At 56.7% G+C, this 13,599-nt stretch overlaps 2 protein-coding genes across 2 annotated transcripts; both read left to right on the forward strand.

Moving 5' to 3' along the window:
- The first annotated feature begins 404 nt into the window (after window positions 1-404).
- NRM (nurim) lies at window positions 405-3,313 on the forward strand. Its single transcript, XM_037843121.1, has 4 exons — window positions 405-545; window positions 1,115-1,311; window positions 1,943-2,119; window positions 2,492-3,313. Exons 1-4 carry the CDS (start codon window positions 416-418, stop codon window positions 2,771-2,773), a joined length of 786 nt encoding a protein of 261 aa, XP_037699049.1. The 5' UTR covers window positions 405-415; the 3' UTR covers window positions 2,774-3,313.
- A 1,385-nt stretch (window positions 3,314-4,698) lies between these two features.
- On the forward strand, window positions 4,699-12,910 carry PPP1R18 (protein phosphatase 1 regulatory subunit 18). Its single transcript, XM_037843054.1, has 3 exons — window positions 4,699-6,982; window positions 11,141-11,351; window positions 11,984-12,910. The coding sequence occupies exons 1-3, from the start codon at window positions 5,387-5,389 to the stop codon at window positions 12,001-12,003; spliced, it is 1,827 nt and encodes a 608-aa protein (XP_037698982.1). The 5' UTR covers window positions 4,699-5,386; the 3' UTR covers window positions 12,004-12,910.
- Window positions 12,911-13,599: the final 689 nt, after the last annotated feature.

A 13,599-nucleotide genomic window follows, 5' to 3' on the forward strand; every position in this document is an offset into this window, starting at 1 on the left:
CTCTAACTCTGATTATGATTTCTAGCCAAGGTTAAGTTAAAGAGGACTTGCAACGTTCCATTTCCACCAGAACTCTGCAAGAGAGGAAATGTCTTCATTTTATATGGAAAGCCTAAGCCAAACTGGGATTCAACCTACGAGTAGCCTCAGAGTCGCTTCCCTTTTTACCTCCCGCTTAAGATTCTAATACTCCCTTCTGTGACGCCAACCTTGCGGGCTCGGTAAAAAGACTCCGGCGTCGACCCCGCCACCTGGTGGTGGAAAGCGGCGCGGGGGGCGGCCGGAAGCCCTGGCTGCCGCTCGCAGGGGCCCCGCCCTCCTGGGTGGGATCCCTGGCGGGAGACCGGGCGGGGGCGGGGCCGACTGCCGCGGGAATCCCGGGCCCGCCCCTTTCCCCACCCCTCCACTTCTCGCCATGGCCCCTGCACTGCTCCTGGTCCCTGCTGCCCTCGCTTCTTTCATCCTGGCCTTTGGCACCGGAGTGGAGTTCGTGCGCTTCACCTCACTTCGGCCACTTCTTGGCGGGCTCCCGGAGTCTGGTCCGGGTGAGCGGGAGGGACGAGGACGAGCTCTGGTGTAGGAAGGCGGAGCCGGAGGAGAGGGCGCGAGGCGGGGCTGGGGACAAATGACCGAGGGGAAGTCCGCAGGGGCAACCCGAGAACCCTGAAAGCCGCGGTGAAGCTGCAGGGGAGCTGGACCAGAGGGTTAAGTTTGGAACTCGGGGATAAGCTGTTTGGAGAGGCGGGAGAGCGAGGACTGCGGGGAGGGAGGAGGCAATGGGAAAGGGTATTCTTAGAGTTTTCCAAGAAAAGGATTTTGTAAAACGGATTGTGTAGAGGAGCATTTGGAGAACTGAAATAAGAGGGGCAACCCAGCCATGCCTTTAGTAACTGCCCAATATACATTTTTCTGTGAATCCTCTTCCCCGGTTCTGAAGGAGGCCAGAGGAAGCCGGAAGAAACGGAATGGAAAGTGAGATGGGCACGGCCTGGAGAGGAAGCACTTGAAACCATTAAGGGACATGGTCTGGGGTCCCCAAGAGGTGATGAGGGTAGAAGGCATTTCCCACCATCTTCTTGATCTTTTTGTCCCTTTCTTCCTCCACAACCCCTAGATGGCCGCCAGGGATGGTTGGCTGCCCTGCAGGACCACAGCATCCTTGCCCCCCTTGCTCGGAATCTGGGGCTTCTGCTACTATTTATGGGGCAGCATAGCCTCATGGCTACTGAAACAGTGAAGGTGTGGATATCCCGGTACTTTGGGGTCCTGCAGAGGTCACTGTATGTGGCATGCACTGCCCTGGCCTTGCAGGTATGAGAGCCTGGCAGCCGAGTTCTCAAGGGGGACAGTCTGGGAGGGGCAACCTGGTAGAAGGGGCAAGGACACTAGGCTTCTGATGAAATTCAGAGTGTTCAATACTCTAATCTCAGCTCCTGTTCCTCCACAGCACATATCCTGCCCTTTATCAAGAAGGGGGTACTCGTCCTTCCCCAAGCACAATATGTGCGTTCTCATGTTTGCAACTTTGTTCATGTTGTCCCCTGCTTGGGATTCCCTCCATAACTTCTCTTCAGTCCTACCCGTTCTTCACAATGCACTTCCCTAGGTCTCAAGGAAAGGCTTCCCAGTTAATGCTCACCTGCCTTCTCACTGGGTGCTTGGCATAGGCTACTCTGTGTACCTGTCTGGTCATTCCCACCTGTTGTGTAAGTCCTCAGAGAAGGTCATTCCCACCTATTCTGTAAGTCCTTAGAGAAGAGGTGGATTATGCTTACATCCTTGGGACCCCACCCAGCAGCACCCTCCACATGGTGAATATTTGTTGGTGATGCTCATGATGGGGCTGGGAGAGCTGCAGGTCAGCCTGGGGTGGGGGCAGCCTCTGGGTCTGGGTCTCTCAGGGGTAGGCTGCTGGAACACCCAACCCCTCATCCTTCCCCAGCTGGTGATGCGCTACTGGGAGCCTGTACCCAGAGGCCCTGTGTTGTGGGAAGCTCGGGCCGAGCCGTGGGCTACCTGGGTACCCCTCTTCTGCTTTGTGCTCCACGTCATTTCCTGGCTCCTCATCTTCAGCATCCTTCTCGTCTTTGACTACGCTGAGCTCATGGGCATCAAACAGGTGAAGCCTCCAGGTCCCTACACAAGGCCTCTGCCCCTTTCTAGAACTCCTCTTCCCCTTCCAAAGATTTCACATCCACCACCCCTCCCCCAAGCCCTACCATCTTCCCCTTGCTTGCAACTACCTCACCTCCCTTTCCTGTAAGTCTCCCTTCAGCTCTCCCTCAGAGGCCACCAGTCATGACCCCCTGGACCTGGAGAAGGTATATGGACCAGAGATGAGTGTCAGAGAGACCCAAGTCTTAGACAGGCAGGGAGTGGTTCCTAGGCCTGAGTTCTAGGAGCAGGGTACCTGGGTGGGAGGGGAGGAAAAGAGGCCGCTAAGTAGAGAAAGGGGCTCGACTTCATTTCTAAGCTGTTCTCCCTCTCCTAGGTGTACTACCATGTGCTAGGGCTGGGCGAGCCACTGTCCCTGAAGTCCCCCCGGGCTCTGAGGCTCTTCTCCCACCTGCGCCACCCAGTGTGTGTGGAGCTGCTGACTGTGCTGTGGGTGGTGCCTACCCTGGGCACTGACCGCCTCCTCCTTGCTCTCCTCCTTACCCTCTACCTGGGCCTGGCTCATGGACTCGACCAGCAGGATCTCCGCTACCTCCGGGCCCAGCTAAAAAGAAAACTCCACCTGCTCTCCCGGCCCCAGGATGGGGAGGCCGAATGAGGAGCTAAATTTTAAATCCCTTAATATCCAGATGCGAAACAGGGGCTGTCCATTCCCCTGCTTCCAACTCCATTCCCTGGGATCCAGGCCCATACCCTAAATTCTGAGTTTCAGACACTGGGATCCAAGGTCCACTTCTCACCAGTCGGGAAGAGGGGGTGCAGAACCAGTCTGTCCCTTCGAGGTTTAGGGCTTGACCCCCTCTCCTTCCAGCATCACCACAAGGGAAAGTGTCTGCCTGACCAATCCCCTGGCACTGTTATTCATCTCCGCGCCTGAAGGCCGCCTTCTCTTCTTGTTTCCGCCCTAAGAGGCTGGACCAGAGCCTGGAAGTTTGTAGTGGGCGGCCCCACGCCTCGCGACCTCACCTCCTGCCCCCGCCCGCCCTGGTCTCTCCATCTCCTGGGACCCTGCCCCTGGGCCTCGCCCCCGGACCTAGTAGAAGGGGTTCTCCCTCTCTTAACTCGAAAGACTTAGGGCTCCCTGCTCTCCCGAGGAACAGCGCTGCAGGAAAATAAAATTCAGCCTGGCTTTTCTACATCTGGTGTGCAGTCTGTCAGTGGCTCTCAGGCAGCTGGGCTGGGTTTGGGAAGAAAAGCGAGTTGGAGCCTGGGCGCGCCAATCGCGGGTCTGGGCGGCCACCGCGCCCCCTGGCGACCGCTGGGCAGCGGCCACTCCCCGCGGTTCCGCCCCCACCTTTCCGGAGCGCCCCCAATTTCCCCGCTGCACACCGGGGGACAGATAAGACAAGACTTGAAGCTAAAAAGAGTGGGGACTGCGGCTCTGGTAGGGGAGTGAGCTTCCAAAGCCGTTGGCTTCCTGGCGCCCCTCTCTCCGCCTTCCCGCTCCCCCCGCTCCGCTCCACCAGGCCGCCCACAGCCTAGCGGCTGCGGCCCTCGACCCCGCAGTAACAAAGGCTGGCGGGGAAGGCAAAGGCGTGGGGAGGAGCGGCGGGAGATGGGAAGGGCGGGCCCGGCTCCGAGCAGCTGCCGCTTCCTCCCCACGTCCCTCGAGGGGCCTGAGTCACAGGCCGCCGCCCTGGGTCGGTCATCCGGGGCGAGGGTCTGGACACCTGGAGTCCCCAGGGCTACGGGTCGTGGGGGGGTGGGGGGTGAGGACCCCAGAGGACGGAGGACAGACAGAGAGCTGAGGGCCAGGGCTTGGGGCGGGAAGAGGGGGGACCCGGAGCGGATCCCCACCGCCGGGTCCGGGGGAGCCAGGCCCCGCCCCCTCCTGTGGTTCCGCCCCGCGCCCCCTTCCCTCTCCCCATTGTCCTCAGACAAAGCGGTCGCTGCCCCCCGCTTGGCCCCCAGGTCTCTGTCTCCGTCCCTCCTCCTCTGCTCCCTCTTCCCTCCTCCTTTCCCCCCTCCTCCCCTCCTTCGCGTCTCCGGATCTCCCTTGCTCCTCTCTCCTCCTCTTCCTCTCTCCTCTTCTCCGGACGCCTGGCTCCTCCGCACCCCCCTCCTCCGGGGCCCCCGCGGCGTGTGAGTTGATTTGGGGATTTCAGACTTGGGGAGAGAGCGTCTCCTCGTCCCGGTCCCCGCTTTCGTCCCCGGCCCGGTCCTCAGGCTGTCTCCTCTTTGTGCCGAGATTGTCTGTGCGGTGGACAGGGCAGGGTGGGGATGGGCGGCTGTGTCAAGGTTTCCTGAGCGGACACCCGGGCACAGGACCCGCTGGCTCTGGGAGAGAAGCAGCGCGGAGCCCGCCCTCGGCACTCTTGGGTCCCCAGGCGCAGCCAGTGGGGGAGGCAGGCGGTGGTGACGGGACGAGGTGGGGGTGGACACCTGAGTTCTGGGAACGTGCTGGCAGCTCCGACGCCGGGGTTCGGAGAGTCCCCCGGGGCGGGTATTTCCCCTGACCCGCCTTGGGGGCGGAGTGTGGGGCCGACGGGTGGGGGCTGGGGGGCCGAAGGGGCGTGGCCCGAGCGGAGCTGGAAGGGGAGCCGGGAGCTTTGGGGCCGCGTTGAGACGCGCCGGGCTACTGCCGCGGCGCACCCTTTCCCCTCTGTCCCCAGATTTCCCCTTCTCCCCTAGACCTCTTCACTCTCGGACCCTTCCTCACCTCCCCAGTACCCTCCTCAGGTCCCGTCGCTCCTTCCCAGGCGGGATTCCCTTACCTCCGTTTCCACTCTAACCTCCCCTGGGGTAGCGGTGAGACAGCCTCTCCTGAACAAACCCGTCCCCCCACCCCAACCCAGCCTCTCTTTTCTCTCTTCTCCCTCTCTCCCTCACCCCAACTTACCTTTTCACCCTTCTTTCTCTCTCCCACATCCATGGAACTTTAATACCCCTTAACCCTGTACTGCCAAATCTGACTCCTCCCTCTTTGCCCAGAATCTCGACTCTTCCTCTCCCCTCCCTTTCCTTCCACCCCAACTTGGCATATACCTTTCTCTCTTCACTTTCTCAATTTTTTTCTCCTTTCTCTGCCCCTTTCCTCTTCTCCCTCTTTCCCTCCGTCCTAACCCTCAGCTCCTGTCCCCCTCTCTGTTTCCCACCTTCCCCCTCCACTTCCTCTCACCCCACCCCCAATCTTTCCCCCGGGGCCTCTCTCACCAACCTCTTCTTCCTGTCCTCTGCCCCCAGTGTTTCCCACCGTCACCCTAAAGCAACCATGGCCACCATCCCTGACTGGAAGCTACAGCTGTTAGCACGGCGCCGGCAGGAGGAGGCAGCAGTGCGAGGCCGGGAGAAGGCAGAGCGGGAACGCCTTTCCCAAATGCCAGCCTGGAAGCGGGGGCTCCTGGAGCGCCGCCGGGCCAAGCTCGGGCTGTCCCCTGGGGAGCCTAGCCCTGCCCCAGAAACTGCAGAGGCCGGGCCTCCAGACCCAGACGAGTCTGCTGTCCTTCTGGAGGCCATTGGGCCAGTGCATCAGAACCGATTCATCCGGCAGGAGCGGCAGCAGCAGCAGCAGCGGATTGAAGAGCTCCTTGCAGAGAGAAGGCCTGGTCCTGCCGAGGCCCAAGAGCGGAAATCCAGCCCTGGGGAGATTCGGGATCAGAGCCCCAAGGGAAGAGAATCAAGAGAAGAGAGGCTTAGTCCCAGGGAGACCAGAGAGAGGAGGCTGGGGATAGGGGGAGCCCGAGAGTCTAGCCCCAGGCCTTTGGAGGCTCGGGACTGGAGGCAGAGCCCAGGAGAGAGCTCGCGACTGTTAGAGGTGCAGAAATGGAGACTGAGCCCTGGAGAGACTCCAGAGCGGAGTCTGAGACTGGCAGATCCTCGAGAGCAAAGCCCCAGGAGAACAGAGGTGCTGGAAACTAGACTGAGCCCCGGGGAATCTGGCAACCAGAAGCTGGGTCTGACAGAGGCCCATAAATGGAGGCCTGACTCTAGAGAGTGTCAGGAAGACAGTTTGGTACAGCTGGAGGCATCAGACTGGAGGCTGAGCTCAGAAGAAAGAGACAACTGTTCAGAGGAATGGGGGAGAAAAGAAGAGAGGCCAATTCCAGGGATAATTCCAGAAGAGATTAAAGGGCTCTCAGAGACCCTGACCAGGGAGGCTCAAGATAACAGTCCCAGAGGAGTGGTGGCAACAGAACAGAGGCCCAGCCCAGTGGAGGATGGCGAGAGGGGCTTGAGGCTGACAGAAGGGTGGAAATGGACTCTGAACTCAGGGAAAGCTAGAGAATGGACACCCAGGGATATGGAGTCTCAAATGCAGAAACCAGAACCTTCAGAGTCTGCCGAGAAGAGGCTGGGACCTCCTGAGGTAGAGACTGGAGAACGGGAGGCTGAGAAGGAGGAGGCAGGGGCTCAGGGCAGGTCTCTGAGCAACCTGCAGAACCGCTGCTCTGTGCCCTCCCCCCTCCCACCAGAGGACGCTGGGACCGGAGGCCCAAGACAGCAGGAAGAGGAAGCAGTGGAACTCCAGCCCCCACCATCAGTCCCTCTGTCTCCCCCACCCCCAGCCCCACCTGCTCCCCAACCCCCAGGGGATCCCCTCATGAGCCGACTGTTCTATGGGGTGAAGGCAGGGCCAGGGGTGGGGGCCCCCCGCCGCAGTGGACACACCTTCACAGTCAACCCCCGGCGGTCTGTGCCCCCTGCAGCCCCGGTCACTCCGGCTGCCCCTGCCACGGCTGATGCTGCAGTCCCCGGGGCTGGGAAGAAGCGGTACCCGACTGCCGAGGAGATCTTGGTTCTGGGGGGCTACCTCCGCCTCAGCCGCAGCTGCCTTGTCAAGGGGTCCCCTGAAAGACACCATAAACAGGTAGGAGAACAGACAAGCCCACTCGCCAGTTCTCTCTGGGCTTCGGTCTTTTTTTTTCTTTTTTATACCCCTGTATTCTTGTCTTACTCTATTATTCCTTGTTAATTGCTGCCACCACCCTTCTTCCTGTACACACACCCTTCCTCCTTGTAGCTCTCCTTTTCCATTCATCTCTGAGCCCCAAGGATCCTGCCCCACAATCAGACACAGTCTCTGGGTGTGTCCCTCTCAGGGTGTGCCAGGCTGCTTTCTCCCTTCCCTCAGGCTCTGAGTTTCTCCCCCCACCCCCAATTTCTTTCCTTCCTTTCCTCTGAGCCTGTGACCCACCCCAGTCCTTCGGGTGGTTAATGCGAGCTGAGCCCAAGAACCTTGAATCTATCAGGGGTGGGTCACCAGGGCGAAGGCACTTACAGCTGTCGAGGGGAGAGAATGTTGGAGGAGAAAATCTGGGAAAGCAGAAGGGGTGGGGAGTCGAGTTCTAGGGAGAAAGGGCAGAAAGGAGTAAGGAGAAGGAGGACTCACAGCCCCAGGAAGAGGAGGGAGCAGAGCTGAGTGAGGAGGAATGGAACAGGGCTGGCCAAAGAGCAGAGAGAAGGCTTTTGGACCCCGAGTCAGCCCCAAGGAAAAGAAGCACACAGAGCCCATTTGAAGTGGGTGACCTCGGGGTTGCACACCCCCAGCTGGGCCACTGCTTCAGACAGTGCTTCCTTCTCTCTTGGGACAAGAAAAGCTTTCTCCCTTTCCAAAATACCCCCACCCCTCACTCCCCCATCCTTCCTCTCTGGACTTCCCCTCCCTCTCCAGAACTAGCTTAGCAATTGGTTTTCCCCTCTCTTTTGGCCACCCTGGCCGATCCCTCCCCTTGGGGTAGAAAAAGAGAGAAGTGAATTTGGAGGCACCGGGCTGAAAGCCAGGAGTGGCCCAGAAGTACAGTGGGAGTTGGGGACAGCGGTGGGGGCTGAGGCTAGCAGAGGGTCAGAGGTTAGATTTGAGTAAGGACCTGCAAGTAAGTGGGAGCTCAGGCCAACTTCTCTGCCTCCCTTTGGCCCGAGTACTCCTTCCATACACACACCAACCAGTTCCCAGCTTGAAAATCTCTCAACTGCCTCAGACTCAGAAGCCCTTTCCGGTCTCCAGTCTTTATTCTGCGTGTCACACACCCTTGAATTTGTTTTTCATATCCTCAGTATCAGTGGAAAAACACAGGGACCAATGGTCTGGGTTAAGCTTGACGGTCCAGTAGTCCCCAGATTCATCTTTGCATGTAGCTTGTGCTCCATTCCTGAGTCTGGGCCCTCTGCTACCAGCCTCTTCCCCTTAGGGCTGGGCGGATACAAAGGAGGTAGGTCAGGAGACTACAGGGGGCGGCGTTCAGAAAGGTGACTTCCTGCTGAGGTTGGCTTATGCCTTTTGGGAGGAAGGAAAGGGAGGCGATTATCTTTGGGGCCCAAAGCTCCAGAGCCAGGAACCTGGTACAGGGCAGGACCTGAGAGTGTGAGCATACCTAGGTCAGGGGAGTAGGGGAGCCGGAAGCATATCGCCCAAAACAGGAAGCCTGGGGTGGGGGCCGGAAGGCTGGCAGGGCTGAGTGGGCTATGGGCCTGCCAGAACTGTGCTCAGGATGTGGTGAGAGAATAAGGAAGCAGCCGCTGGGGTGGGGGCGGGGAAGAAGCAGCCCAGAGTTCCCTTCACCCTCCACCCCCTCTCAGGCCTTCTCCCCTCTCTCAGCATCCTGCTCACCAGGGACTGGCAGGTCCCTTCCCAGCTCTGCCCCAACCCACTGGCTCGGGGATAAGAGGGCCCCACCCCTCTGCCTTCCCTAAATAACTCCAAACTTATCCCTGCCATCAGGAGAGAAATCCCAGCCTTGGCGCTGAAGTTCAGGGGACGGACTGTGTCTCGGGTCCCTTCCCAGAGGCCTCTCTGACAGAGAGAATAGTCCCTCCCCTCTCTGGCCCCCCTTGTGACCTTATATAGCTGATGGGAGAGGAGCAAGTGAGTCACCCCCCCCACTCCCATGCTGGCTGTGCATTCCTGAAAAGCCCAGTCAGAAGTTGGGGCGGTGGGGGGGGAGTTGGTGGGGGGAGAGAGGCAAACATAGACCGAGAGCAAATAAAAGGAATCTCTTCAGAGAGTGGATAATAAATGGTGGAACTTGTTATCCCGAAAGGAAGGGGGTGGGGGTATGAAAATAAAACAGAAATGGATTCCCAGAGGTGTGGTCCAATTTGCCAGGGACACAACCATTGGTCTGCGGCCCCTTGTAAGAAGCTGGAATGTGATGGAACCGGTTGCTATCACTTGATTCTCCCAGCTTCTGTCCAGACTTGGACCGAGGGGTCAATGTATATAGGCTGGGCTAGCTCCTGTTGTTTTCCTAGCCCTGGTCCTCCAGTGGGACCTCACTGGAGGTCTGGATGAACCGGTAGCTTACCCATTGTAGCAAATTCCATGTTCCTATTGATTCATTCCACAAGCATGGATTGAGTACCTACTGTGTACCAGACACTTTTTTAGATGCTGAGCTATATAATCAACAAAACAGACACAAATCTCTGCCCTCGTGGGCAAGGTAATACATAAATTCTTTAGTAGGTTAGAAGGCCTTAAGTGATTATGGTACATAAAAAATAGAGCAAGGCATAAGTAGAAGGTAGAGGGCAAGGAGGTGGGGGGAGTGAATGTGGCAACTCTATAATAGGGTGATTGATTGGGAAGGAGGGAGCCATGGGGATATCTGGAGGAAGAGTGTTTGGGGCAGAGGGAATAGCCAATGCAAAGGCTCTGGGGTGGGAAGGCGCCTTGTGGGCTTGGAGAAAATCAAGGCTGGTGTGGCTAGAATGAGGGAGGAAGCCAGAGAAGTGAGGAGGGAGCAGCTCACTGGACAGCACCCTGTAGGCCATGATCAGGCTTCTGGCTCTTGCTCCAAGTGAGGTGGAGAAGACGTTGAAGTGTTTGGAGTCAAGAGCAACACAGTCTCTGAGTTCCAGCTTCCCATGGGGACCGATGTGTCACAGCTCTTAGCCCACCACCTGTCCAGCCACCTTCTTGGCTTCTGTCTTTTCACATTCCAGTCCATGCAGAAACTCAAGGTCACAGGACCCCAGCCCCAAGTCTTCCAAAAAAACTCCAGGGAAGGCCCGAGTAGATCATCTGAACCCTTCCAAGTAGTTCACATGGAACCTTCCTGTTGGTCTCCCTGATCCTTTTGGTTTCCAGTGTTAATCCTATCCTACCCCCTCCCCCTGAGCTTCTTAGGAGGGCAAAGGGGAAGGGTAGAAAGGCAGTGAGGACAGCTGGGGCTCAGCCTGCTCTCAGGATGGTATGTTTATGAAGGACTTTCTGTGCACCCCTCCCCACCCCCCAATCTCCTCTCTGGCCTTTTGCCTCTGTCACTGCCTGTCCCTTCTGGTGCTCTCTCCATCCCTACTCCCTGTTTGTGTGGACATTCTTCTGAACCTCCCACCCCATCACCTGCCCCTTTCAGGGACTTAGGGGCTCATCTTCCTCCCCAAGTACTGATGGTAATATCTCTTGGTTTTTCTGGGCCTTTCTATGGGTCTCCTACCCCCTCCCAACCCCTTTGCTCTGGGTCTTCTCCAGCTGTAGGAGAGGAATGAGGACAGCATGAGGGGCAAGTGTCCAAGACCCTGGGTTTCCCAGGGGAAAAGCAAGGGGCTGAAATTATGGAAACCGATGTGCCTGTCCTTTTAGTCTGGGACTCCCTCCCCAGCCATCTCTTTCTTGCTGGTCAGCTTAAATCTCACCTCCTCTGGGAAGCCTTCCTAGGGACTCGGGGCACCCAGGGACTCGGTTCTGATCCCAGGTCTGATCTTGATATATTTTATTTTCTTATTATACCTCTCCCTCCCACACTCTAAAGAGCAGGAACCTTGGCCCTGTATTTTTTCTGCCTCCCAGGCCCCTGCTAAAGCACAGGCCAAAGTCTGACGCTTTTGAAATGACATGACTGAAGAGGGAAAATCTGGGATTGGAGAGTCCGAATGGAAAGGGAAACTAGATCGCTGAGTGGATGGGGAGGGGAGAGTCAGCGGGGTGCCCCAGCCCAGTCCCTGCCTCTCCACCTTCTACATGCTCCCCAGCCCGCTTCCGGGGCTGACTGACCCCATCTCCTCCCCATTTCTCTCCCACCCCCAGCTCAAGATCTCCTTCAGCGAGACGGCCCTAGAGACCACGTACCAGTACCCCTCCGAGAGTTCAGTGCTAGAGGAGATGGGTCCAGAGCCCGAGACCCCCAGTGTTCCCAGCCCCCCAGCGGCCCAGCAGGACGACGAGGAGGATGAAGAGGAGCTGCTGCTTCTGCAGCGAGAGCTCCAGGGCGGGCTGCGAACCAAGGCGCTGATAGTGGGTGAGCGCAGGCTCCACCGGCCCGAGCGCGCCCCCTGGTGTTCGGAGCGGGCACTGTTGTACTGGCGGGAACCGGGAGGCTTGGCAGGCCTATCGCCAAACCAGCTCTTTCTGCAGACGGGAAAACCGAGGCCCTGGGAAGCGAAGTACTCATAAGGTCTCCGGTTTCCAGGACCTTGGCTCTCTCTGAGCGCTGTATATAGCTAACAACACAGGGTTTGGGTCAGACAGGCCTGAGTTTGAATTTCAACTTGTATCTTACTTGTGGTGTGTCTGTCCTCAGGGAAATCATCTATCTCTCTGGCTTCAGTTTTTTAATATGTGAAATGGGGTTAACAATAGCTACTTCTTGGAGTTTTTGAGAGGAGTATAAATAATTTCTGTGAAGCACTTAGAACTATGGCTGGACAGCAAGTTACTTAACCTCTCCTGGGACTGTTGTTAAGATTAACCGAGTTATAAGAATGCCTGGAGCAGAATGTGAGCTAAATGAGTGATGGCTGAGGTTGCATCAAGATCTGGAGGATATTATAGGACTTCCTAGGTGCCAACTGCCCATCAGTGCAGGGAGGGGTTGGAGAGGGTGGGGGCAGAGACCCTCACTCACTATCATTCTTGTTCTGTCTCCCACAGATGAGTCCTGCCGGAGGTGACCCTCTTCCCACATAGGGCTCCACTTTTCTCCTTCCCAGAACTGAAGATCCTGGAGTTGAGAAGATCCAGAGCAGATGGACCCTGAAAATGAAACTGGCAGGGAAGGGCAATCAACATCCCCCAATTGGCTTTCTTCATCCTGTTTCTGGGGGCAGAGCCAATCACCCAACTTCACCCCCAACCCAATGTCTCTGGTGTGGGTGGGCCAAATGTGCTGGTGCATCCTAGGTGATCTAAGAGTGAACCCCAAGTCTTGGGAAGGAGCACAGAACTCACTGGGAGGGGTGGTGTGGTACAAATGGAACACACCTCCTCATACCCCATTTCACAGACAGGGACACTCCCCACAGCCTTCCTCAGTTCCCTACCACCCCGGGGACTCTCAGGATTTAGTACTCATCTCCCTGGGAGGCCTGGCCCTCACTCCCTTTACAGACACTTCCTCCTGTTCCCTAGGTCATCACCCCTGCGTTTACAGCTCCTGCCTCCTCTCCTGACCACAGCCTAGTTTACAAGCCCCCCAGCCCCATGCTGCCAAAGTCCCAGGTTTACAAGCCATGCCCACTTGCCGAGTCCATGTGGAATTCCTCTCCCCTGCCTCCTGCAGTCGCCTAACTGGGAGTGGCCTAGAGGTGTGGCTTCCTCCACTTTTACTCAGTATTACTATGCCTCAGCTTTCCCTAAGAGGGGAGGCTGGGAATCTTAACTCCTAATCCCCAGATAGTTATTTAATTCTGTTCCTGCTAGTGGTTCACAGTTGATATTGAATTGAACTGTAGGGTGGTGGGGTGACTAAGGAGGCACTTCGCCTCTTCCCCATTGTTCTATCCTTATCAATTGTCTGTGTGTTGTTTTTTGTTTTTTGTTTTTTAACTTTCTGTAATAAAATGGAGCTTGCTCCGACTATCCCACTGCTGATTCTTTAGAGAAAAACAAGCATATGGGGGAGCAGGGAAAGCTCTGGGTTCCTCATTCCTGGCTTCCTATTGGCGGTGAAGAGGAAGCAGTGCCATGGCTAAGGGAGGGAAAATTATGGGAGATGAGCCAGGAACTCAGCACTAGCATGCAAAAAGGGCTCTGGGAGATCCCCACATGGGTCTTGCTAAGGACAAGCAGGAGCCATGAGGAAGGGCAGCTGAGATGTCACAAGACTGGAAGTGCCACGAGGGCAGACCATGCCAGTTGGGTTCACTGTGGTATCCCCATGCCTGGCACTTAGTAGATATAAGATAATTATTTCTAGAATGAATGACTTAATAAAAGAATAAATAGATGAAAGGAGCTAAGAATTGGAAGAAGAGGGCATTCTGAATTGAAGGGTTCCAGTATTCAGAAGCCTGCTGCAATGCAGGCAACCAAATAATATATAACACACAACCCATGTGGCTAATCCTGGGGCATTTGCTTCAACGTTTGGGATGATGGACAGTAAATTCCCAGAAATTGCTGCAAAATTTAGTGAGTAGGTACAGAAATGGAGTTTCCTGAAAAACAGTCTTTGTAACAGACAACTTTATATTCCTAAAGGATAAGAACCATTAATAATTCATGGCTTTGCTCCCCAAGTATAGTTGATGTTGAGGGATTTTCCATCT

The sequence above is a fragment of the Choloepus didactylus genome, chromosome 7 (genome assembly GCF_015220235.1).
Source record: "Choloepus didactylus isolate mChoDid1 chromosome 7, mChoDid1.pri, whole genome shotgun sequence".
NCBI classification, from domain to species: domain Eukaryota; kingdom Metazoa; phylum Chordata; class Mammalia; order Pilosa; family Megalonychidae; genus Choloepus; species Choloepus didactylus.